Source organism: Hippocampus bargibanti, linkage group LG11, assembly GCF_051943395.1.
Source record: "Hippocampus bargibanti isolate YZ-2025 linkage group LG11, ASM5194339v1, whole genome shotgun sequence".
NCBI lineage: Eukaryota > Metazoa > Chordata > Actinopteri > Syngnathiformes > Syngnathidae > Hippocampus > Hippocampus bargibanti.
Genome location: NC_142744.1, coordinates 6700635 through 6725678, shown reverse-complemented (window position 1 = coordinate 6725678; position 25044 = coordinate 6700635). Strand labels below are relative to the sequence as shown.

Below are 25044 nucleotides of genomic sequence, written 5' to 3'. Positions count from 1 at the left end.
ATGTAATCAGATTACAAATTATCAGATTACTGTAATCTGGTTACAAGTAAACACCATGTATAGAAAGCGTTTATAGCCGATAAAAATGACCATGTATAATAAAGCATTTTTATCTGAAAAAAATATGAGTAATCCGATTACAAGTAATCATATTACTAGTAATCAGATTACTAGTAAACGGATTACATATACACTGATTACAAGTAATCTAATTACTTGTAATGTCATTACTAGACTACAAGTAATCAGATTACTGTAATCAGTTACAAGTAATCAGATTACTGTAATCTGTTACAAGTAATCAGATTACAAGTAAACAACATGTATACAAAGCATTTTTAGCTGAAAAAACAACCATGTATTGTAAGGCGTTTTCGCAGAAAAAAACAACCATGTATAGTAAAGTGTCTTTAGCAGAAAAAACACCAAATATATAGTAAGGATAATAGTATTCAGATTACAAATAATCCGATTACTAGTTGTCCTATTACAAGTAATTAGATTACTTGTAATCAGATTACAGTAATCCGTTTACTAGTAATCTGATTACCAGTAATTGGATTATTTGCAATCTGATTAATTGTAATCTGATTACTTGTAATCAGATTACAAGTAATTAGATTGCGAGTAATCAAATTACAAGCAATCTGATTACTGATTACTACATTACAAGTAATCAGATTACTGTAATCTGGTTAAAAGTAATCAGATTACAAGTAAACACCATATATAGAAAGCGTTTTTATCTGGGAAAAAACATCCATGTATAGTCAGGCGTTTTTTTAGCCGAAAAAAAAGACCATGTATAGTAAGGTGTCTTTCGCAGAAAAAAAACAGGATAATAAGATTACGTGCGTGTTTGCTTGCGTGTGTGTTTGCATGCGTCTTTGTTTGTGTGCGTGCATGTTTGTGTATATATATAGCGGATTTATTATTCATTTTTGTAGAAAATAATTCTTTCCGGTTTCCTTAGGCCGATAACGACAAACACATCATTACAAAACCGTTAAAATAAGGTCAGCGTCGGCTCACTGTCAAGGTACAAAAGGTTTTATTTGTATGCCTGCTGAAGACTGTCCCACATCAGCACAAATAAAAACAAGACGCAAGTTATCATCTTACAGTAAAAAATGAAACCAAAAACCAAGACTTTATTAAAGAAGCATAAAAAATAAAACTCTTGATACATTTCTCATAACCGTCAAACCAGCTCAAATCATACCTTGATACAATTTTCCCCAGCTCTCGATTAAAAGGTCCATAAACTTTCAAATAAAATATATTTCAATTTTAAAATTTTCTTCAATAATTTTCTCATTTTTGTTATAAATTGCTTATATGTAGTACACAGAAAATGAAAACGTTTAAAAAAGGAAAAACAAAAATAAATCTTAAGTAATAAAAGGTCACATTATTGTCTGGGATATTTAGGTAAGCAAATCAATTGTAAAAATAAAAATGTGTAAAAAGTTGTTTTTTTTTATCTTAAAAATGAGCTAATGGCATGCAAATGGTTAACTTACAAATAATGATACAAGTTTTTGTTCTCAAAGAAGCTAGTTTGCTTTCAAAAATCAAGACGCCGATGATTGTTCCGATATTTACACATACGGGTACTTCTGCTGACATGGTTTACATTTTGGTTCAGCGTACAAAAAGAGAATTAAAGCAAAAAATAGGCGAGTAGGGAGGTGGGGGGGTGGGCCGCTTGAGTGGCGTCTCCGCGCCCTGCCCCCCTTTTGTTGGCGAGGCTTGTCTTTGAACCCCCCCCCCACCCCACCCTCTTCTCATCAGAAAACAAGAAAGGTCAGAGGTCAGGCGGGCCTCAGGAAAACCCTGTTTTTAAACCTTTAAGCGAGAAAATGGGGAACACATTGGGCTTAAAAAAATAAAAATCAGCAATATGAAAAAAACTGTACCTGTTTTCTTTCGTTCTTTTTTTTTTTAAACAATGAAATTACTGTACAATAAACCGAACATTCTCTCAGTGGCCACGTGGACTTAAAGAACACAATTTCCTGTTCTTAAAATGCACCCGATACATCGCCCGTGGTCCTGGCGTGGGGGTAGCGGGTAGTGGGGGCCATCTAATCAGTTCACACATTTGTAACAGGCTTGGCATCATTCTGCCATTTTTGTCTCAAATCCCTCATGACAATCGCATCCAAAGTCAATCTCAACATTCTGCAGCTTGCTGGGATTGGAACACAAAAATTGTGTGTGTGTGTGTGTGTGTGGAAGCCCGAGGAGGGTGATAGCCATCAGCTGCCAGAAAGGATAGTTTGGAGTCTTCCTACTTTGGGGTCAAACCCCCCCCACAAAAAAAAAAAAAAAAAAATCAAACGAGGAGGAAGCCCTTTAAATGTCACCGCAAGTGAGTTTTGTCATGGCTTCTTCACGTTTCCAGCACATTCCGCATACAAATGCTATAAAAAGGAGGCAAGCTAACACCGGATTCAAGAGAGAGAGAGAGAGAGAGAGAGAGAGAGAGAGAGAGAGAGAGATGGAGGGAAGAAAAATGTCTGTTTAGTGCGCGCACCACAAACGCATGAGGAGTGGGCGGAAGATGCAAATCAGAACACTACGAACTGTTTGTGTTGTTCAGATGGCAGGGGGAGGATGGGGGAGGGGCTTATGTTGGAGGGGGAGGGGCGTTGACAGTGTATGGAAAATACCGTATTTTCTGGAATATAAGGCGCACCTTCAATGAATGACAGATTTTAACACGTTTTCCATACATAAGGTGCACCGCATTATAAGGCACACCTTCAATGAATGACAGATTTTAACATGTTTTCCATACATAAGGCGCACCGCATTATGAGGCGCATAGTCAGCTTTGGAAAAAAAGTCTTTTAGGTGCGCCTTATAGTGCAGAAAATACGGTACTTCATTTGACATGTCATGCGTGTGTTTTTTTTTTGCATTGGAAGGGAACACCCCCCCCCTCTCTTCCCAGAAACAAGACTTCCTTGTTGTAGCAAACATCACATTCCTCCCTCTCACAGTAACTGACTCTCTCGTAAGAATGACAACTAACACAAAGACACTCTTAAAAAAACTACAGTATTCCCCCGCTCATCGCTATGTTGTCGCACGGAAGCTCAATCGGATACGCCTCTAATAGGATTTCTCCATGACACACAAACTCACTAAAAATGCTTCTCACACATACCCACTCGCTCAAATAAACACATCCTCTCACTTTCTCACAGCCGCACACGCTCCCTTTTCAAGTTTCAAATAAATTCACACGTCAATGGACTCTCACACAACGCAATCGCTATCACACTAATGCAAACACACTGAAAGAGCAAGTAGCGTATTTTCTGGAATATAAGGCGCACCTTCAAGGAACGACATATTTGAAAACGTTTTCCATACATCGGGTGCACCGCATTATATGGGGCACCTACAATGAATGGCATTTTTGAAAACATTTTCCAAACATAAGGCGCACCGCATTATAAGGGGTACCTTCAATGAATGACATTTTAAAATGTTTTCCATACATAAGGCGCACCGCATTATAAGGGGCTCCTTCAATGAATGACAGATTTTAAAAGGTTTTCCATACATTGGGCGCACCGCATTATAAGGGACACCTTCAATGAATGGCATATTCTAAAATGTTTTCCATACATCGGGTGCACCGCATTATGAGGCGCATGGTCAGCTTTTGGGAAAAAAAATATTTCAAGTGCGCCTTATCATGCAGAAAATACAGTACGATTGCTTGACACTGTCCTCACCACGACAACACCCCCGGGAAACGCAGCCCTCTCACACAGCACGTGTATCTCTCAGTCACAGTGCTCTCACATTGATACAATCCAATATAATGAACAAACTCACACGCTCGCTCTCTCACATAGCGACGCCCGTGCAAAAACACGCCTCCACTGTCAGAAAGGACTCGCTAGTGGAAACAGACAGGATGTGGGTGGACTGGAAGTGTGTGTATAACGAGTGGGGGGAGGGTGTGGATGGATCAAATCCAGCCAAGAGGGGGAAGGTGAACCAGAGCACTCTCACATATACATCAACGCCCAAAACCTTAGAAGATGGAACGCACGATTGTCAAATGATGTTGGACAAAAGCGAGAGAGACAAAGCGCTCAACCTCGACAGACATTTTGGCATCGCTTGATGGCTACTTGAGGTCTACGAGGCCTCAAGTAGTAGGCCTGGAAAGCTTGGGGGGGATTTGGGTCACGGAAGGGAGGAATGGGGGATGGGCGACAACACATAAGGTGGAAGCAAATAATCAGATTCATGTTATAGGTGTCAAACTCAAGATCCGGAAGCCTGGCTTGGCCACTCCAAATCATTCAATGCGTCTTTTTTTTCAACTCCAATTTGTTTGACTGTCGCAAGCCGTTTTCACTTTAAATGCTTAAAAACATGTTTTTTTTGGGGTGATCATACAGCGCCAGTGTCATTTCCAAAATTCTTTCGAAGTCAAATGACAAGTCTTCAATTCCAAAACGGCGCCTTGAGACACCCCCGAACTAAAAACTTTTTCAAGATACAAATCCACCAGGCATCATGCAGACAAATGACACCCCAAAAATGGCCGATATCATCTTAAAAAAAAAAATAGTAATCCTAATAGAAAGTACGGGCTGCTTATTGCCAGTCTCCGCTGAACTTTGTTATCAAACAACCGATTAGCCTGCGCTAGCTTATTGCTAATCACACAAAACGGGAACCTCTCTCCACAATCGGCATCTATGTTATTGTTTGTATGACGTATCTGAACACAACTAGCTACACACGTCAAGAGATAATCAATCACACAATACTTATATTCTTGATCCTCCGAAAGGAACCACTATTACTACTGCATTGAGAAGCCAAAAGAGGAGCTGGGCCTTGAACTCATTCCAATAAATCTGTATGTGTCACATGTTTTTTGTAACAAAAGTGGTACAGGAACGCATTTATGTTGTATCTCAAAGCACCATAACTCAAAATTTGCAATTTTTTTTATGGCATTTGTTGAACCGCTATTACTACTGTACTGAAAAGCCAAAAGAGGAGCTGGGCCTTGAGCTCATTCCAATAAATTTGGATGGGACACTTGTTTTGTGTTACAAAAGTGGTAAAGGAACGCATTTATGCTGTATCTCAAAGCACCAAAGCTGAACTTTCACAATTTAGGGCGTTTGGTGAACCACTATTACTGCTGTACTGAGAAACTAAAAGAGGAGCTGGGCCGAGAGCTCATTCCAATAATTCTGTATGCGCCACTTGTTTTGTGTTACAAAACTGCTACAGTGATGCATTGACGTTGTATATCAAAGCATCACAGCTCAAAATTTGCAATTTAGGGCATTTGTTAGACTGCTATTACTGCTGTACTGAGAAGCAAAGAAAGGAGCTGGGCCTAGAGCTCATTCCAATAATTCCATATGTGTCACTTGTTTTGTGTTACAAGCGTGGTGCAGGAACGCATTTATGTTGCATCTCAAAGCATCACAGCTCAAAATTTGCAATTTAAGGTATTTGTCGGAATGCTATTACTACTGTACTGAGAAGCCAAAAGAGGAGCTGAGCTTAGAGCTCATTCCAATAAATCCGTATGTGTTACAAGCGTGGTACAGGAACGCATTTACATTGTATCTCAAAACATCACAGCTCAAATTTGGGCAATTTAGGGCATTTGTTGGCGAGAAATGAAAATAAATGGTGAAAATAACACCAAATTCGACACCAATAACCCCAAGGGGTTTTTTTTTTTCTTCCAGAAGACCCAACTGAGGGAAAAGCGCAACCACAACGCGACTCGGAACGAAAAAAAAAAAGAGTTTGACACCTCTGGATTGGAAAGACCGCCCCCAAAAAAAATAGCGGAGGTTCGAGAGGGGGGGACGCAAGTAGAAAAGTGCAGGCCTCATTTGTCAGTTTCATGGAAAAATACCTGCCGAGTACAAAAAAAGCAGTCAAAAAGGAAAGACTGAGAGAAGGAAGTTCAAAATGAAGGCCTGAAGAGAGATAAGACACTAGTTGCACCAGCGGGAGGGAGACGCTCTCCAAATCAATCCAGAGCGTCATTATTATTATTATTATTATTATTATTATTATTAGTCGTCAGCATCATTGTCTCTAGTAATGCTGCGCCGTTATGATGATGATGATGATGGTCCAGTTTGCGTTTGAGGGTATTGTGAGAAAGATGGCGGCCGCTCCGACCGCCATTAAGAGAAGATGCGTATGCACTGCGTGGCAGGCGTGTGGCACACGGGGCACTCGGGCTCCGCCGATTGGCAGATCTGCCCGGCGCACTCCATGCAGAAGAGGTTGTGGCCGCACGGCACCAGGGCGGCCGTCACCTCGCTCTCAAAGCACACGAAGCAGTCCCGGTTGACCCCGGCGGGTACGCCGCCCACCAGGCCCGCCGCAACCCCCGGCCCACCTTTCAGCCGAGTCAGCATCCCGGGAGTGAGGCCCACCCCGCCGGCGCCGCCTTCCGAGTCGGTGGGCGAGCCGCCGGGCAGCGAGGACGCCGAGCAGGAGGAGTAACCGGTGGACGAGCCGCCCGAGCTGGAGCTGGAGCCCCCGGAGAAGGAGGAGGAGCCTCCGCCGGCGCCGCCGCCCGCCGCGTTGCCCGACTGCAGCCAGGAGAGGGCGCTGAGGGGGTCGCTCTGGGCGCGACGGGCTAACGGGTGCTCCAGGGCGTCCTGGGGGAGCGTCGGCGACAACCGCGGCGTGACGGCGCCGCCGCTCAGCCCGCTGCTGTTGCGGCGGAGCGGCGGCTGCGGGCGCGAAGGGCCGCCCGACTTAGCGCCGCCGTTCACGAAGGGCGCCCAAATCTTGGAAGCGCTGAATTCAAAGCCCAGTTCGTCCGAAGCGCCGTCGCCCCCGAAAGTGAATCCGGCGCCGCCGGAGCCCGTGCTGAAGGGGCTGGTGGGGCTGGCGCCCTCGTTGCCTTTGCGGCCGCCGCCGTAGCCGTCCGACGCCATGGCCCCGTTGTGCGCGTGGTAGGCCACCGAGGAAGACATCTTGCGGTTGACCGACATCTGCATGGCGGCGGCGGCGGGCGGCGGCGAGGACGGAGGGGGCGGCGGCGCCGAATGGTGGTTGGCGGCCCGGGACCACAGGGACGCCCCCAGTCCGGCGCCGAGGGCGCCGAGACCCTCCAGGCTGACGTCGGTGCCGTTGGTGTGGAAGTCGTTGTCGCCCTGCAGGTCCACGAAGGTTCCGGTTCGCAGCGTGATGTGCGTCTCGATCTCCTCCCTGGCCCGGTCCACATTCTCGGGCATGCCGGTCACCTCGAACACGGGGTCCTTCTCTCGACTGGGCGTCACGATGTAGGTGTGGGTCTGCTGCTGGATGCGCTTGATGGTGGCTCCTTTTGGACCCACCACCAGGCCCACCACCCTGTAGGGCACCCGCACCTAAGCCGCAGAAACAAAGACAAATGCAAAGGATGTTTTAGTCCACTCAATATTTTTCACATGAGCGACTAAGTGATTCTTTAAAAAAAAAAAAACAACATGATCGATCTTATTGCTTACTAACTGCTTTTTAAAAAATGTCCGTCAATGATACAATTACACGAAAAAATACACCCGCTTGATGTTTTTTTTGCAACTTTGTGTTGTTGTGCGTCGTGTGTAACAGATTGTTATTCAACATTTTTGCCCACGACATTCATCAAGGAGATTGTGCCGATCGGGTGCGTCTTTTCGGCAGCACGAATATGCCAGCACCGTTTTTGATTGGGACGAAACTGTCGCGGCTTGGAATTGAAGCGAATTTAGTTGTTGTGCATCGTGTCGAACGGATTGTTATTCAACATTTTTGCCGACGACATTCATCAAGGAGGAGATTGTGCCGATCGGGTGCGTCTTTTCGGCAGCACGAATATGCCAGCACCGTTTTTGATTGGGACGAAACTGTCGCGGCTTGGAATTGAAGCGAATTTAGTTGTTGTTCATTGTGTGTAACGGATTGTTATTCAACATTTTTGCCGATGACATTCATCAAGGAGGAGATTGTGCCGATCGGGTGCGTCCTTTCGGCAGCACAAATATGCCAGCACCGTTTTTGATTGGGACGAAACTGTCGCGGCTTGGAATTGAAGAGGATTTACATGGGGCGGGAGCTTTGTGTTTGCTTTTAATAATAATAATAATAGTAATAATATAATAATAATAATACATTTCATTTATAAGCGCCTTTCAAAACTCTCAAGGTCACTTTACAGTTACAGGATGTTTTCCTGTGGGTGAGCAGCGGCAACCACACGCGCGGCGTTCACTCAACCCGGAAGTAACTCAAATAGCTAATAGCTAGGTATTTTGAGAGCCAGCTAGCTAGCTATCATATATATTATTATATTAGAGCTAATAGTTAGCTATTTAACATTTAGCTTGGAGCAGATGTGCACATTCCGCCATGACGGCCCTGATCCACTGGTTAGAAGGACGCTTTGATACTGTCCTCTTTCACCTAGAACTGCTTTATACAACAAAGAAGGTGCAGAAAAGTGCTTAATATTGAATGTCTTTTTCTAACATTATTTATTTAGTTTCTTTGTTGTTTTTTACTTCAAGATGGCGCCGCGAGAGTGGCTGCCTTTACAGCAGCTTCTGTATTTTGTTTTTCGACTTCTTTCTTTCCTTTCCTCTTCCTTTTATAACGTTGCTGCTGTGAAATCTCAATGTCTGTCTAATAAAGGCTCATTCACTCCAATCCTAACAAACTACAACACTTTATTGCTTTCAGGTTTTTATTTACTTTGAAGGATATTAAAAAGTCAGCAGTCCAGGCAGTACCTGAATGGTTGTTTGTCCAGGGAGGTGCGGTGGTCCAGGAAGTGAGCCTCCTCCTCCTCCGCCTCCCCCTCCTCCGGACCCTCCTGCTTTGCAACGGGACGCTCGTATCATGGAGAAATGCTCGGCCGCGGAGACGATTTCCCGCTTGGCCATTTCCACATCCTCCCTGCGCCCTGTCACGATGAACACAGGCTCCTCACCGCGGACAGGGGTCTTGATGTAAGTGTTGGTTTTGGCCCGCAACGCCTTAATCTTACAACCTAAATGATATGAGGAAAAATGTGTCAAAAATGGCAGGTTTACAACAGTCATCAAAAAACGTGATTGTGTTTGTGAAGTGGACACATGCCGCTGATGCAATAGTGGCCACTAGGGGCAGTGCAACATAATTAATGACATACAATGTTATAATTTGACTTACAAGTTAATATTTTTGGGTGGCTAAATTATGACTCAAGACATTTTTGGCATTTTTCACACTTTAGCCGGCCCTGTATTATTTTTAATCAACAGTTTAGAACTCATTTTTATATCTGGACTCATACAGCCAATGTTGATAACGCAGCATGTGTAGGTGTTATTGTTCATATAAATTCAATTAACTACTGAAATGGGATAGATAAATATGTTTTTAAACTAACGGGTCATACGGTGAAATACCTGCTACATTAACGCAACAAATATTAAAAGCACTATTTGATACTTTAAATTTTTGAGGAAACTGAATTAAGTATCAACGATCTCGAATAAAGCTGAAAGAGCTTTTCATATATTTTTGCAGTCATCCACTTCGATGAAACATTTAAAGGGATGTGTTCCAAATGACGCCTCAGACTGAAGTCATTTCAATAGGTTGTTGTGGCGTCCGATGCGCTGCGCCTTTAAATGATGACGCGTCATAAGGGGGACCAATAGGAGGGGCGAAGTGTGATGTCATTGTGGGAAGCAGAAAGCATGGCTTTTTCAAACAAAGAGAACAATGCTGGAAACGCCGCCGCGGCCGCGAAAGCTAATCGGCTGCTAAAAAAAAGCGTCAGTCGAGATAGCGCGACGGTGACAAAGAGGCCGAGAAATTCAGTTGGAGCCAGCCGAGCTGAAGCGAGGCGAAGCGCGACGTCGTACGGGCGGCGCGAGCTTGAGCTTTTGGGTGCAGGGCGTAACACCGCCCAGTCCCGTGTTTTTGAGACGGTCTGCTACATTTCCTCACAACCCCCCCAAAGCGCACATTCGCATAAAAACGCGAAATTTAAGCATATTCTGAACATATGAGTGATCATTGCTTTCTAACCGGGCCCTTTTTTTCGGTTTAAGGTGCATTCAAGGTTCACCTGGGGCCATTTCTTTTGTTTGGTGCAGTCTGCAAGATACGTCCAGACTGCTTTGTCTGACCCCGTCCCACCCTCCCCCTCTCTGCCGCGCTACCTGTCAAACTATTGTACAAAAAAACAATGTAAAAAGCACGCACATTTGGCAGTAAATATGACATTTTAAACTCTTATCAACACCAACCGCGCATACACAAGCAGAGTCTGGTAACTGAAGTCGTTTCCGGCACCCAAACAAAGAAACACCGTACAGCCCGCAAGACAAAACAAACCCGTTAAAGTCTCACCTTGTCTCCCCACGATCTCCGCCACATGCTCGGAGCTCGGAACGGGCACACACTCGGTCATGTTGACGCTTCTTTTTCGGTTGCAGAGGACGGAGGAGCTTTGTTCCCCATGGAGCATCGGGTGCGCGCCGCCAGCCATGTGGTAACCGCCCGAGCCGTAGTACTCCGGGGATGGGGAGCAGGAGGTCGGAGAGTCCCGGGAAATTTGGAGGTCCGCGTAACCCTCCGAGGCTGGGGCTTGGGTCCCATCCAGTGTGTCGACCAGCCCGCCGCCGCCGCCTCCTCCTCCGCCACCACAGTCCACCTTTTCCAAGGCCATGAGTGACAGCTGGTCCAGGGCGAAGCGAAGCACCTCCTGGTGATCTTCGTCCCGGGATTCTTGGTCCGTTTCACGGGGAAGACCGACCCCGTTGTGCTGGCTGCTGATCACCACGTCGTGGTCCATAATGTCGGGGTGGAATAAAGGACTAGGCATAGTCTCTCCGTGGATACAACATTAGATCACGGATGTTTGTTTGTTTTGGGTGAGCTCTCCCCACTTCTGAAAGGATAAGAAAAATAGATATATTTGGGAAAAGTGGGTGATGGAGAATTTGATGTTTTGGGGTGGGTGTCAGCTTTTTTGGGCGCCTTGCTTTGTCTTGTTGTGACTGACAACTCCAAGCATCCAGCTTTGTCGGGATAAAGGAAAAAAGAGCGCTCCCTTGAAACAACACACAATGCGTATTCTTCCGCCCCACGCAAACACTACTCAATGATACGTGTCGCGACTGACTTTAATCTGAATAAGAAAAGAAAAGGCGACGAAAAGTGTCAGAAGTGGTGTTGTTAGCCCCGGTTAGCCAGTTAGCAGGCTAGCTCCTCCACACTGTCACGTTGCCGACCCCTTTGTTTGGAAGCTAAGCTAGCTCCACAGTGGAACTCCTTTTAAAACACGCGCACGCTCACACTCCGATTCCCAAATGTCACCAAAGGATCCAAACTTACTTTCTCCACACTTTGTCGACTCGTTCTGTCCCGCTTTGCCGCCGCCTCGTTGCTTCAGGAAAAAGATGAGAAAGTAAGCCGGGAAGAAGAGGAGGAAGGAGGAGCAGTCTTCTTTTGAGCTAGCGCGTTAGCCACTTAGCAGGCTCAAACTGGGGTGGGTGTGGGGGGCGTTAAAACAGACTTCTCCCAAAACAACAATAGAAAAACGTTAATAGGACGCCCGTCGCTGTCTCCGTGCAAAGACTTCCGAGGGTGTCTTCATGGTCGGGAAAACACTTGCCCCAAAGCCCGAGCGTGACTTGGCGGGGGGAATGAAAACAAAGTGGGATTCGGCGCTCCGTGACCCCGTTCGCTCTCTCCGGCACAGCCCGCTCTCTCTCCGCCGTCTTTGTCTCGCCAGGCGCACGCCGCTCGCTCGCTCGCTCCGACGGCACTGACGTCACCCGCGACACAACAATGGGTTCAAAGGCCACATGCGGCGATGGGGAGAAGAGTCCACGCAAAGCCAAGGCTGCTGTCATTGCCATTGTGTAAGTCGGTCGACTGGACCTCCATCTCTTTATTTATTCGTTTAAAAACAAGCAAACGTTTTTTGGGTGTGTGTTTCATCATTCAAAGCCAGCGTTCGAATGTATTGCCTGCTATTAACTCATTCACTGCCAGAAGATGTGCAAAAATATGTCAGGGGTTTTGCCATTGTCACTTGAATTCCAGGACCCACAGAATATTGAGTTTTAGGACTACATAAACATTCAATGCGGTGTAAGAAACCTGAGACACTCTTCTTTCATCAGGAAAAAAAAATAGTTAATTCCTAAGTTATATGGGTCTGGAGTTATCTGAGCTTGAAATACAACACAATACATACACATTGATTTATAAAGCGCTTTAACAACAGCTAAAGCTCTAACAAAGCGCTAACATGGAAAACAGGTAAATGCTGCCCCCTTGTGGAAAAAAAACATTGCCAGAGGCCATGTCCAGCGCTTTATCGTCAACCAAGCATGAAAAAACAAAACCCGAACAAATTCGGCGCTCCGCGTCATTTTTTTTTCAATTCCCGAATAGATTTGGGAATGGCAGTGAATGAGTTAAAATCCATCTTAAATGCACCATTATGCTCTTAACCCTCACCATTTTGAGAATTACATTTATTATATCTTGTGTCTTACCGACAAGTTTATTTTTCCATTACTCCTGCCAGTTTGTTTCCAATAAAAAGTGGGAAGTAAACGGGTGCTGTGCCAGGAACACTACTCGGCCCAGCATCTGTCGTCCGTGGAAATAGAAAAAGTTACTGGTGAAAATTGGAATTTTCCAATTAAGACAAAGGATAGACTCGACCTTGAGATAGATAACAGGTACACACTCAGAAGTTATGACTAAAAAGTCACCAAAAGATAAAAGCATGAAGATGATTTAAATTTAAAGTCATTTCAATATTTCTTTCAATTGATAGTCATTTCAATATTTCTTTAAATCTGGTTGCTAAATGTGAGTCTAACACTCTTTTCCATCATTCATTAGTCTGCATACTGGAACTACTCTGGCGTACTTGTAGTAAATCTGTATTTTACTAGGAAAGCTTCTCCACTATTACCTTTAAAAGTACAATGAATCAATTGTCAACTAATTGTGTTACAAGTTGAGCAAAAATACAATACATATTGATTTATGTAGCGCTTTAACAACAGCTGCAGCGGTAATAAAGCGCTTAACATGGACAACAGGATATAAAGCAGTCACAAAGATAGTAGAAAGCACCATGGAGTAAGACTAAGATCAAGTCTGGATCATGCTGAGTCAAATGCCAAATAGTACAAGCGAGTACAACTAATGAAATGCTATATGCCAGCAGTATAATTGCAGCTGTCAACGACTGCAGTTTTGCCTTACTCGTAACATATTTTGTCCTAATACTCAGCAAATGACCTTCAGCAGCATAGGAAGGTCATAGGAATAATTGGTTGAACCAAGATCTGAACCCCAAATCCATAAAATAGAATACACCGCATGTCCAAAAGATGCATTTATTTAACAATATTGGATTCATGTACAGTAGTTTAAGTATCAGTGTTTCTTACATTGTAGCGCAACATTATATAACATGACCTAAAGTAATTGTAAACCATCAAGAATACATGAAAGCCACAAAACTATCTGAGCTCTCGGAGCGCAACGTAAGAGAGCGTGAAAAAGTACAGCACGCATGTAGTGATTCCGCAATCTTCTCTTTGCTCCTTTGCATAAATATCACTTGAGTGGCGGCTGGGATATGGAAAAAAAAGAGGCGTTGTTCTTCACAAATGGATGCACATTTACAGATATTTTACAGTTCACATACATCAGGTTTGTTTAGCAGCTGCGTGATGAAAAACGACACTGAATGGATAGTGTGCAGCACCAAACAGATCTGGTGAAAAATCGATGGAGGTATACGCTGAAACGTTGAGCACCTTTTCAGTTGACAAAAAAAAATCAGTTCTATTTTAGTTGAAGTAGTGACAAAAAAAAAATCCCCTCCCAGATAATTGATGACTTGAGTTGAAGTTGTGGTAAACGACTTAAGAAAAAAAAAAAATCAGTCAGCACTACTGGAATGAACACAGCCATTTTGTGTACCTTGGCTATAACTCCTCCTTTTCCACCCGCTCGGCCCCCTTCTCCTTTTCTTCGCCGCCGTCATCGTCGTCGTTTTCGACTGTGCCGGGCGCCGCGACCACAGCGGCGTCCTCGACGTGAGCTAGCATATCTGCCATGAGCGCTTCCTCCAGCCTCCTTCGCACACTCTGCACGAGGTCCTCCTGCTTCCTGAAGGTCATAGACCAAAAAGGAATTCAGCCGCCCTCATTGTGGACCTTGAATTAGTTTGCGTCGTTAAAAATAGGGAAAGTCGTCGTGGGAAAGTAGTTTGTCATTTTCCCATTATGAATACAAATAAAGGCTACTGGACATAGTGGAAAATTGACATGTTTTTTTACATTTAACACTTATTTTCGTTGCTTCACTTTTTTGCAGCAGTTGTGATTGCTTTCTACAAATAAATAATAATATAAATAATACATTTAATTTACAAGCGCCTTTCTGTACACCATAGGACACTTTACAATTAAAAGAACAATACACAGAACAATAAACCATAAATAAAATGATAAATAATCAAATAGCGGACTAAACTAGACTACGAATGCAATTTTAAACAGATGGGGGTTAAAATACTACTACTACTACTACTAATAATAATAATAAAGTTGTATTGTATTGTAATTCCTTTAGTGTAACTCCATCTAGTGGCTCCATAATGCAACCACAGCCACTTTTGTAGCTTCTCTTCTCATCCACCTTGTAATGCGGTGCGCCCGATATATGAAAACTGTTTTAAAATCGACAATTTATTGAAGGTGAGCCCTCATACTGTACTCCGAAGCGCCTTACCGCGCAGAAATACGGAATTGGTCTGCGTAACGTCTGCCCGCTGACAATTAACTTATTCACTGCCAGATGATGTGCAAAAATGTGTCCACTCAAGTGCCAGGGTTTTTGTCATTGTCACTCAAATTGCAGGACCCACGGAATATTGAGTTTTAGGACCACATAAACATTCAATGCAGCGTAAGAAACCTTAGACTCTCTTCTTTCATCAGAAAAAAAGAGTAATTTCTATGTCATATGGGTCTGGAGTTATCTAAGCTTGAAATGAGGGCGACTGTACAAAAGGCAAAAGCAGTAAATAAATATTGGTTTATATAGCACTTTAACAACAGCTGAAGCTATAACAAAGCGCTAACATGGGGGTAAAGGGGAATGCTGCCCCCTCGTGGAAGGGAAAAACATTGCCAAAGGTCTGACCAGCGCTTCATCGGCACCCCCCAGGAACAAAAACCAAAACCCACATTTTCAATTCCCGAATAAATTCACGGATGGAAGTGAATGAGTTAAAATAATAATAAGAATGTTAGCTGAGCTAGAAATGGGGCAGGCTGTCCAAAAGGCTAATGCTGTCCCCACACAGGAGGGAAAAACATTGCCGGAGGTCTGACCAGCACTTTATTGGTACCCAAGAAAGAAAAACCAAAATCCAAACAAGTGCGGGAATGGCGTTCCACGTCATACTTTTCAATTCCAGTATAAATTCGTGAACGGGAGTGAATGAGTTAATTAACCAAAAAAAATGTCACCTGATATCTTCATCTGTTACCACAAACGCCTTGCAGAGAGGCTGCGTGGTGTTGAGCCACACTCCCGGGTTTTTCTCCACGGCCGCCGTGAGCTGGCCGGTGACAGGCGCGGGGCTTGTGTGGAGGGCGCTAGCGATAGCGGACAGCAGTGTTTTGTCAGAACTCGCAGGCCCGACACCTGAGGATGAGCCAAAAGACAAAAAAAAAAGTTGAATAGGTGACCAAAACGGTCGTCTGTTTTTTATGTTATTTTGTTCCAAATGCGGTCACCTTGTAGGCCTTTGGGGAGATCCATGGTTTTCACCAGCTCGTCTGCAATGTCAAAGGCACTTAATCCACTCAGCTTCCTCTCCCAGAAGAGCTGCGATTCAAACCACAAACTTGTCAAAGCTGACAAAATGACATTATTATTCAGTATACAGTGAACCCACCGTGGACCCGATAGTCCTTCCACACACCTGCGCCGAGTAAATTGTTGTGATTTATCACACGTCATATCAAAAAGGAGGTCAATAACATCAAGCGATTTTTCATTCCAAGATTGTAAAATTATCAATGTCCCGTAATTTCCGGACTACAGGTAACATCCGAGTTACGACCGGCGCGATTTACGACCACCCGTACTTACGACCACGACCGCCAGACCGGCAACGGGTACTACAATTTTGGCTCGCCAGCGTGTCACACACTACCACTGTATAACTACAGTATTGATTGAGCGTGACTACACTCAATACAGTAGTTATACAGTGCAGATACCGGGGTCCGCCTGAGTCCGAGCGCGTGTGTCAGACGACCTCTTCTGGCTGTTAGCGGGAGAGCGATTTTTCAACAGCCGTAGTAGTACTACTACTACTACTACTACTAATAATAATAATAATAATACATTTCATTTATAAGCGCCTTTCAAAACTCTCAAGGGCACTCTACAGCCACATATTTTTTTCTGCGGGTAACCCACTATATAAAATGTAAATATAAAATAGAAATCCATAATATGAAATATAAAATGATAAAAATGACACTAAAAGGTAAGTTTAAAATGTATAAATGAACTGTACAGGTTTTGTATACATTACAGTAATAAAAATCGATAATATGAAATATAAAATGATAAAAATGACACTAAAAACAATGTGGTATATAATAGTATTCAATAGAAAACGTTGCTTAAAAACAACAATTGACATCATATACTACCCTGTCGTGTAAACGTCATGTCGGCCATTTTGAATGGACTTCGATTTACGAGCGTTTAACTGACGACAGTTTTGTCGGAACGGAACCCGGTCGTAACTCGGCTGTTACCTGCATAAGCTTTCAACCCTGTGGCTTATGCAATGATGCGGCTAATTTATGCATTTGTTTCTAACGGCCACCAGGGGGCACTCGAGCACTAAAGGTAAGAGTGAGACCGGGCGAATATATGTGCCATTGGTGCTGAGGAAGACGCAAGTTGAATGTAAATTCGCGTGCGAATTAAAGTGGCACTTCCGAATTGAATGGGAGGCTTGGACGACCAGCGGCGGGAAACCATTTACCAAAACTGGCCATATGCGAAGAGCCACTTTTGCAGAAGTCCGCCAGTGGAGCAGTGTGATAAAAAAATAAATAAACCATGACCAACACGGGTTTCAAAAAGCCGGTCTGCTGCGTGACGGAGAGGGGAGCACAAGCTCGGGACTGACTTTCCCTCAGGATGAAAGTGACACTTACAGCGAGAACAAAAGACAGAATGAGAGTGTGGCGAGGAATATCGGATTATTCCAATACGAAACGCAGGAGGAAGATGAGGACAACTCTCAGTGACTTGCTATGTTTTAGTAACCAGCCCTGTTAGTGAGTGCTAATGTGTTTTTTCCGTGTCTCAGTGACTTGGTATGTTTTTATACCCACACCTGTTAGCGAATGCTAACGTGTTGCTGTTGTGTTACTGCCGTGTTTCTGCCCTGTTAGGGCTGTTACTACCATAATGCTTGTTGTCTTACTGTTTTGAAAGAAAAGTTAAAGGACAACCGACATCACTTTTTTGTTTTTTAACTGACATCAGAAAAACGTTTTAGAGTATCTAAAATACCCAAAACACGCAGTATGATATTTTTAGTCAAATGCAAAACACCAATAAAAATGACTTAAAGTGTCCAAAATCTGCAAAAAAATTGAGCTGCAAATTGGGCATTTTCAGAAAGTCCCGCCACCGGTTCGTGACGTCACGCCAAGACGTCTTGCATTGCTGGAGAATCAAAACAATGGCTTCAGATTCGGAGAATATGCTTCCTTGTTACACATACAGTTATGAATGTGATTCAAATAGTTCTGAAGAGAAAAGCATACATGTTTGCAATCGATTAAAGAATTTATTTAGTGCCATTTTGAGGCAACATTGGGGTGAAATGTCTCACCCAAAAAAGAGGCACAAAATGGCGACCTCCTGGAGCTTGGACGCCCTCATCTGGCGGCTTTTGGGTGCAACACGAGGTCCCCAGACCAAACAAGTACAGCAAAATACATTGACGTGATGGAAGGACCGCTACAATGCGTCTTTTTGTCTGTCTCGGGCGTTCCTTTCGTGACGTCACGCACGGACTCGTCACCAACTCAAAAACAAGACTTCCTGAATATTCAGCGCGAGTCTTAAAACGTAAAATATAGCTATATGCTGTGGAATCTTATTAAAATACGCTCAGTAGAAGTCATTTGAAGCCATTTTACAAATTATGGACACAACTTTTCCGGAGACGTCGGCTGTCATAACCACTGCATCATTATCTCCCCAACCATAAAACAAATAATCAAATGTGGTCTGCCCCACCTGCTTCGGTTGGTCCACAGCCCTCTGCGGGTCTGTTTTCACCTTGTTGCTCGGGTGATTTGTTACTTTGGTCACCGGCTGCTTGAAGATGGAGGCCGTCTGTCGAACGGGCAGTGTGGTGTTCAAGTCTGGCTTGGCCTTTTTGAAAGCAGACATATGAGAAACACACAAGTAAAAACAAAATATAATAATAATAACAATACATTTCATTCATAAGCGCCTTTCAAAACTCTCAAGGCCACTTTACCGTCACAGGATAAGTTTTTCTGTGAGTGAGCAGCGGCAGCCACACGCACCAGTGGTTACTCAAGCCGGAAGTAACTTTTGTAGATAGAAAACTAGCGAGCTAGCTAATAGATAGCTAATAATAATAATAATAATGCATTGTATTTATATATTCAAAACTCTCAAGGACATAGCTAATAGATAGCTAGCTTATGCTAAAATTTAGTGCGTGTTTATTGTTCGGAATGTGGCCGGAGAGCATAAATGCTGTTTCATTATTTTTTTTTTGTGGAAGGAAAGGATCACTTTAGAGTGGGACAATGAATTATTAAGTCTCTATTGAACCTAATTGAAATATAATTTATCCATTTTAATCCTGCTAAAAATGCTTTAAGCTAAATAAAATAACAGGGTATTGTATGAAAAACTGAACAGAATGTGAAAAAATACCACTTTTTGAAATGAAGTCCAATTATTGTTTGAAACTTCCGGGTTGAGTGGACGCTGGCGCGTGTGGCTGCCGCTGCTTACCCGCAGAAAAATATCCTGTGACTGTAAAGTGTCCTTGAGAGTTTTGAAAGGCGCTTATAAATGAAATGTATTATTGTTATATTCAGTGTTGGCAGAGTGCTAGGGTTCATTCAATGACCCATTGAGTGATCTCAGAAAGTGGAATGGGTTTGATTCCTTTCAGCTAAGACCTGGAAGGACATTGACTTATTCCTCAGATTCCTTGATGACAATTTGTCAGATTCAGCCTTTTTTGTGAGGTTTGCTGGTGCCATCTAGCAGCTAAAGTAAAAATGGTCCTGGCAATGGATCATAACACGATAAATTAAAATTGAGCCAGTTGGAAATGAAAGCATTGCCGTGTTTCGATTACAGTGAGCTAAAATGACGGCGGAAAAAATGTATCACAGGTTTTGACATAATAATAATAATAATAATAATAATAATAATAATAATAATAATAATAATAATAATAATGATGATACATTTAATTTACAAGCGCCTTTCAGAATACCCAAGGACCCTTTAAAATTAAAAGAACAATACACGGAACAATAAAACCATAAATTAATGATAAATGATAAATAATAAAATAGCTGATTAAACTAAAGTGTGAAGAGAACTTTGCGCGTACTCCATCGACAGATGAATAAACTACCACAAAGGGGAACAACACAATGGAAAAAGATATATGGGCAACGTCGTCAAAGTGATTTAAGAGCATTCACGGTAGGTTCAATTCAATAAATTGAACCATCGTAACACGTTTGGCAGCATGAGCTCGGTTGGCTGTGTCGAAACGGCTGGATTTACTTCTTCCCCATAGTAAAATAATAATTTATTGTAGAGGATGGACAACATTGGATATTACTTTTCATAGGCATTGTAAACCATTTTTTATGATTATTCTGACTTTTTTTTAAACTGGAAGAGCTCATTCTCACCCTAATTTGATGGTTGACATCATGATGCTTGTGCCCACTTCGCTGAACTTTAGTAAGAACTAAATGTGCAGCACGAGACTGGCCGGCCTCTTCCATGTAAAAGCTGTTGGCGGGACCCCGTGCTGTCTGTGGATTGCCGAGGATACGCCTAACTGGTACACTGCAGATGAAAAACACACACACACACACACACACACACACACACACACACACACACACACACACACATATATATATATATATATATATATATATATATATATATATATATATATATATATATATATATATATATATATATATATATATATATATATATATACACACACACACACACACACACACACACACACACACACACACACACACATATATATATATAAACTTGATGACACCGATGAAAATAGCACAACAATTTATGACTATTGTGTTAAAAGATCATGCCGAGTTTAGCTTGACACAACCAGAAAGATTCATCTTTGTGGAATTTTCTGAAAACATTGAATGATTTTATATATAAGTTTATTGACCGACATTTTTACCTGAAACTTATCAGCCAATCAGGAGAAAGGGTTCCGGAAGTACCAGACAAAATAAATGTATTGATGACACATGTAGACGTAATTATGATACAGTTTTACACACATTTGATGGTGTTTGTTTGAATTATTTTTATCTGTCAAATACTACATGTGTTTTTAGAGGTTTTATCAGTAGAGTTAGTAATATGACGACTTTTGACACCCGGTATCGGGTATAGGGTGTCACTATGCTTGCTTAACAGCGCAATTACAGGTGAATGAAGACGTCAATCAAAATCGCCCACGCCCACAACGTCTTCATCAAGCCGAAGCACTGCAAAAGCAGCTCATGTAGAGCACGGTGACTGGAAGGAGATAAATAAAACAGAACGAAAAAAATCGTGCTCGGACGACCATTAAACTCTTTTTTTCCCCATAACGCCTTTACGCATATATAATCCCAATGATGTTTTGGGCACATCCACGTCAGAAAACCCACACGCTGATTAAATGCACATAACTCGATAATGTGAGCTAGCGATATTCTCCAGCAGTTTTACGTCAAGCAATAAACACCAAAGCGCTTTCAGATTAAAAAAAATGCATCTCGATTTGGTGTTTTTTTCCAAGCAGCCAACGTCGCCCAAGTCGCGTGTAAACAATGAAACTTGGCTAGCTAATCAAGCTAGCGGGAACGGCAGACCACCCCGAGTTCTATACGACAAAAACACTCAGCAGAAGTCACGTTATTATGCACAATGAAGCCACTAACAAGGATGTGATTATCTTCAACGTTAGTGTTGGGAGAACAACTCCGTTTGTTAACTTTGCACCTCGCAAGACGCGTGTAGGTACTCATACGTATTTCCTGCTGAGCAAACTTTCATTGGGGGGAAAAAAAACTCCCCTTAGTGTAAAACCGTTCAACTCCTACCTTTTCCGCTCCATATTCCCAAACGTCCCCGTTCAGCGTGGAGTCGAAGCCGGCTCTTAAAAAGTGGCAAATGTCAAGTACTAACTATACTATCGTTGTCATGAATTTGCACCGTGAAATGTATTTATCGATCACCATTCCTCAAACAGGACCTTTACAGGCAAAGATCACTCCGCCCACCACATCACGCACCCATCGGTTGTACTGTAATCCATCCGCGGAACTCAAACTCGTACGGAAGTGACGATTGTGAAAAGTGGTCGACAGAGGCGACCAAATTCAGGCCCGGAGACCCTTTTGGGAGGGGGGGGGTTCCACATTAATTAAATAGAATGACATTGCTAACAAGTAATCAGAGAATAAAATGTTTTCTTCTAGAATATATTTGTTTGATAAAGGCATCTTTTTCTTAATAAATGGCAAGTTATAGGAAGCGAATTGTATTTTTTAAACACATCAACACGTGTAAGATGCTAAAATATAAATAACACACCTGGCAAACATAAATTTGGCCAAAACATTACTAACAATGTGATGAAGCATCAAAAGATTTGAGCATTTTATCAACTGCATTCAAGGTCAATTTGATGGCAAGTGAACAACTTAAAAAACACAACACTTCACATTTGTTTTATTAGTTCATTTTCCAGAACAGTATAGTTGAAGGGCAGCTGAACATTTGTTGACATTGATGACAAATAAATAGCTAACCTCCAAAATATGTTTAGTGAGAAAAAAAGTTCATATTCTTTTCACTCAAGTTTTTTACGGGTTGAGGTAGAACTGCTGAACCCCAAATGCATGACAGCCGATGAAGATGATGATCATATTTTGAAGCACCAGGATGGGTAGTGCAGGCTGTGATATGATACACTGACAAATAGCGAGTGTAGCAGTCTTTGTTCAAAATCTCGGTTGAATCCATCAAGAAACTGTAAAAAACAATTATGGGAAAAAGAACCATGTCAAAATACATAAATAAGAGGATATGTCTGTTATTTGATATAAGCAAGTCAGACTAAAAGTACAACAACAGACACTTCAGTGGATTATACCTCTCTTGCATATTGTCTGCATTGTCTGGCTTGGAATAGTTTTCAGCTGCTGCATGACCATATATATATATATATATATATATATATATATATATATATATATATATATATATATATATATATATATATATATATATATAAAAAAATCCTCGTCTCACCCACCATGGGTGGTGTCTGTCCCCATTTCAGCTCGGGTCCTCTACCAGAGGCCAGGAAGCTTGAGGGTTCTGCGCAGTATCCGTGCTGTTCCCAGCACTGCGCTTTTCTGGACCGAGATATCCGATGTTGTTCCCGGGATCTGTTGCAACCACTCGTCGAGTTTGGGGGTCACTGCCCCAAGTGCTCCGACCACCACAGGCACGACTGTCACCTTTACCTTCCAGGCTCTCTCCAGCTCCTCTCTGAGCCCTTGGTATTTCTCGATTTTCTCATGTTCCTTCTTTCTGATGTTCCCATCACTCGGGACCGCTACATCCACGACAACGGCTATATATATATATATATATATATATATATATATATATATATATATATATATATATATATGCAACAATCATGCGGATCAAACCTCTAAAGATGGAGGACACTGATTTGCTGTGGCGACCCCTTGATGGAGTAAGCCGAAAGGAAAATAAGATATATATGCAACAATCATGATTTGTTTTAGTTCATCTGAGATGCACAAAAGGAAATAGTGATGATTCCATTTTATTTTCTATTAAAAAAAAAAATCAGTCGTGTATTTAAAATCTATAATGATTAAAATCTAGAATGGGTGTCAAAGGCAATACCAAGATGCTAACTTTCACTATGTTCCATATTCATTTCACGTTTTATATATTTTTACAAATTGTCTGTTACGACTGATGTTGACATCAAGTAACTCGTAACTGAGGAAAGATTCTTATTTGCTGTACAGACAGTTTATTTAAAGGACAACCGACGTCACTTTTTTGTTTTTTAACTGACACCAGAAAAACGTTTTATAGCATCTAAAATACCCAAAACACGCAGGCTGATATTTTTAGTCAAATGCAAAACACCAATAAAAATGACTTAAAGTGTCCAAAATCTGCAAAAAAAATGAGCTGCGAATTGGGCATTTTCAGAAAGTCCCGCCCCAGTTCGTGACGTCACGCCAAGACGTCTTGCATTGATTGTGAATCAAAACAATGGCTTCAGATTCGGAGAATATGCTTTGTTGTTACACATCCAGTTATGAATATGATTCAAATAGTTCTGAAGAGGAAAGCATACACGTTTGCAATCGATTAAAGAATTTATTTGTGCCATTTTGAGGCAAACATTGGGGGAAAATCTCTCAACCAAAAAAAGAGGCACAAAATGGCGACCTCCTGTGGCCACCTCCATTTCCACAGGCTGATAAATTCCTTATATGGCGCCTGGATGCCCTCTTCTGGCCTTCTGGCGGCTTTTGGGTGCAACACGAGGTCCACAGACCAAACAAGTCCAGCAAAATCCATTGACGTGATGGAAGGACCGCTACAATGCTTCTTTTTTACGGTCAAGGGCAGTCCTTTAGTGACGTCACGTACGGACTCGTCACCAACTCAAAAACAAGACATCCTGAATATTCAGAGCGAGTCTTAAAACGTAAAATATAGCGATATGCGGTGGAATCTTATTAAAATACGCTCAGTAGAAGTCATTCGAAGCCATTTTACAAATTATGGACATAACTTGTCCGGAGGCGTCGGTTGTCCTTTAACGTACGCTAGGTTTGGATTGGATTGGATTTGCCTTTATTAGTCTCGCAATGGAGAAATTTACATTTCACAGCAGCAAAGTTATGAAAGAAATGAAAGTAGAAAGCAAAACATAGGAGTTTCAAACTAACAATATGTACTCACCTGCTCACCACTATTCATCTTTCTTGAATTTGCCATTGATGTAGGGAACGTAGTCCAAAAATACTCGCCAATCTGTGAAGTGTACCACAGCTACACCACCCACTGTGCCCCAAACCGCCAGTGTTGGGATCCTGTGAAGGTAAGGTTGAACATACTTACCGTGGATTATCTGTCATCAAATACTTCACATAGACGACTGTACTACAAAAAAAATCAATTGTGTGCTTCGTCAATTCTGTTTTCACAGCTTTCGTCGCGTTAAGGCATAAACTGGACAAATGTAAATCAAAAATCAATAATCGTATCACGTGTAGTAATGTTTTATTTCCAAGCTCCATTATTATTACAACACGGTAACAAACATATATACGTATATGTATATTCAGGTAGTGAAATGTGCCTCAACGATGTTTTGTTTGTGACCTCCCTTAGATAGGCTAAATGCTAACTGACGAGTTATGGTTAGTTAAATCCGTGAAACGCACGGATATTTTCTCATTCAAGCAACGTTTGAAAAACGGAACCTTACCATGATTTAGCAATGGATACATATTTCTGTCCGACCACTTTACTCAACATCGTCGTTCGTGTCCTCTTTGCCCTCCTTCAGAC

At 42.3% G+C, this 25044-nt stretch overlaps 3 protein-coding genes across 3 annotated transcripts; all 3 read right to left on the bottom strand.

The window, feature by feature from the left end:
• Positions 1-1133: 1133 nt before the first annotated feature.
• Positions 1134-11908, bottom strand: LOC148891333 (RNA-binding protein MEX3B). The gene is made up of 4 exons (XM_089008695.1): positions 11383-11908; positions 10396-10936; positions 8784-9043; positions 1134-7400 (listed from the first exon to the last, which is right to left on the bottom strand). The coding sequence occupies exons 2-4, from the start codon at positions 10868-10870 to the stop codon at positions 6201-6203; spliced, it is 1935 nt and encodes a 644-aa protein (XP_088864821.1). The 5' UTR covers positions 10871-10936; positions 11383-11908; the 3' UTR covers positions 1134-6200.
• A 1490-nt stretch (positions 11909-13398) lies between these two features.
• Positions 13399-21698, bottom strand: mbd3a (methyl-CpG binding domain protein 3a). The gene is made up of 6 exons (XM_089008892.1): positions 21507-21698; positions 20052-20211; positions 18373-18510; positions 15831-15921; positions 15561-15738; positions 13399-14193 (listed from the first exon to the last, which is right to left on the bottom strand). The coding sequence occupies exons 1-6, from the start codon at positions 21518-21520 to the stop codon at positions 14010-14012; spliced, it is 765 nt and encodes a 254-aa protein (XP_088865018.1). The 5' UTR covers positions 21521-21698; the 3' UTR covers positions 13399-14009.
• A 405-nt stretch (positions 21699-22103) lies between these two features.
• Positions 22104-25026, bottom strand: uqcr11 (ubiquinol-cytochrome c reductase, complex III subunit XI). Its single transcript, XM_089009059.1, has 3 exons — positions 24962-25026; positions 24433-24563; positions 22104-22438 (listed from the first exon to the last, which is right to left on the bottom strand). Exons 1-2 carry the CDS (start codon positions 25009-25011, stop codon positions 24443-24445), a joined length of 171 nt encoding a protein of 56 aa, XP_088865185.1. The 5' UTR covers positions 25012-25026; the 3' UTR covers positions 22104-22438; positions 24433-24442.
• Positions 25027-25044: the final 18 nt, after the last annotated feature.

Coding starts and splice junctions, on each gene's coding strand:
- LOC148891333 (XM_089008695.1), bottom strand. CDS start 10,870: ATGCCTAGTCCTTTATTCCACCCCGACATTATGGACCACGACGTGGTG. Junction 9,044..10,395: donor GGAGATCGTGGGGAGACAAG/GTGAGACTTTAA, acceptor CATATCATTTAG/GTTGTAAGATTAAGGCGTTG. Junction 7,401..8,783: donor CTGGACAAACAACCATTCAG/GTACTGCCTGGA, acceptor TCTGCGGCTTAG/GTGCGGGTGCCCTACAGGGT.
- mbd3a (XM_089008892.1), bottom strand. Junction 15,739..15,830: donor TCTCCCCAAAGGCCTACAAG/GTGACCGCATTT, acceptor GCTCATCCTCAG/GTGTCGGGCCTGCGAGTTCT. Junction 14,194..15,560: donor GTAACAGATGAAGATATCAG/GTGACATTTTTT, acceptor TATGACCTTCAG/GAAGCAGGAGGACCTCGTGC.
- uqcr11 (XM_089009059.1), bottom strand. CDS start 25,011: ATGTTGAGTAAAGTGGTCGGACAGAAATATGTATCCATTGCTAAATCA. Junction 24,564..24,961: donor GTATCCATTGCTAAATCATG/GTAAGGTTCCGT, acceptor TTACCTTCACAG/GATCCCAACACTGGCGGTTT.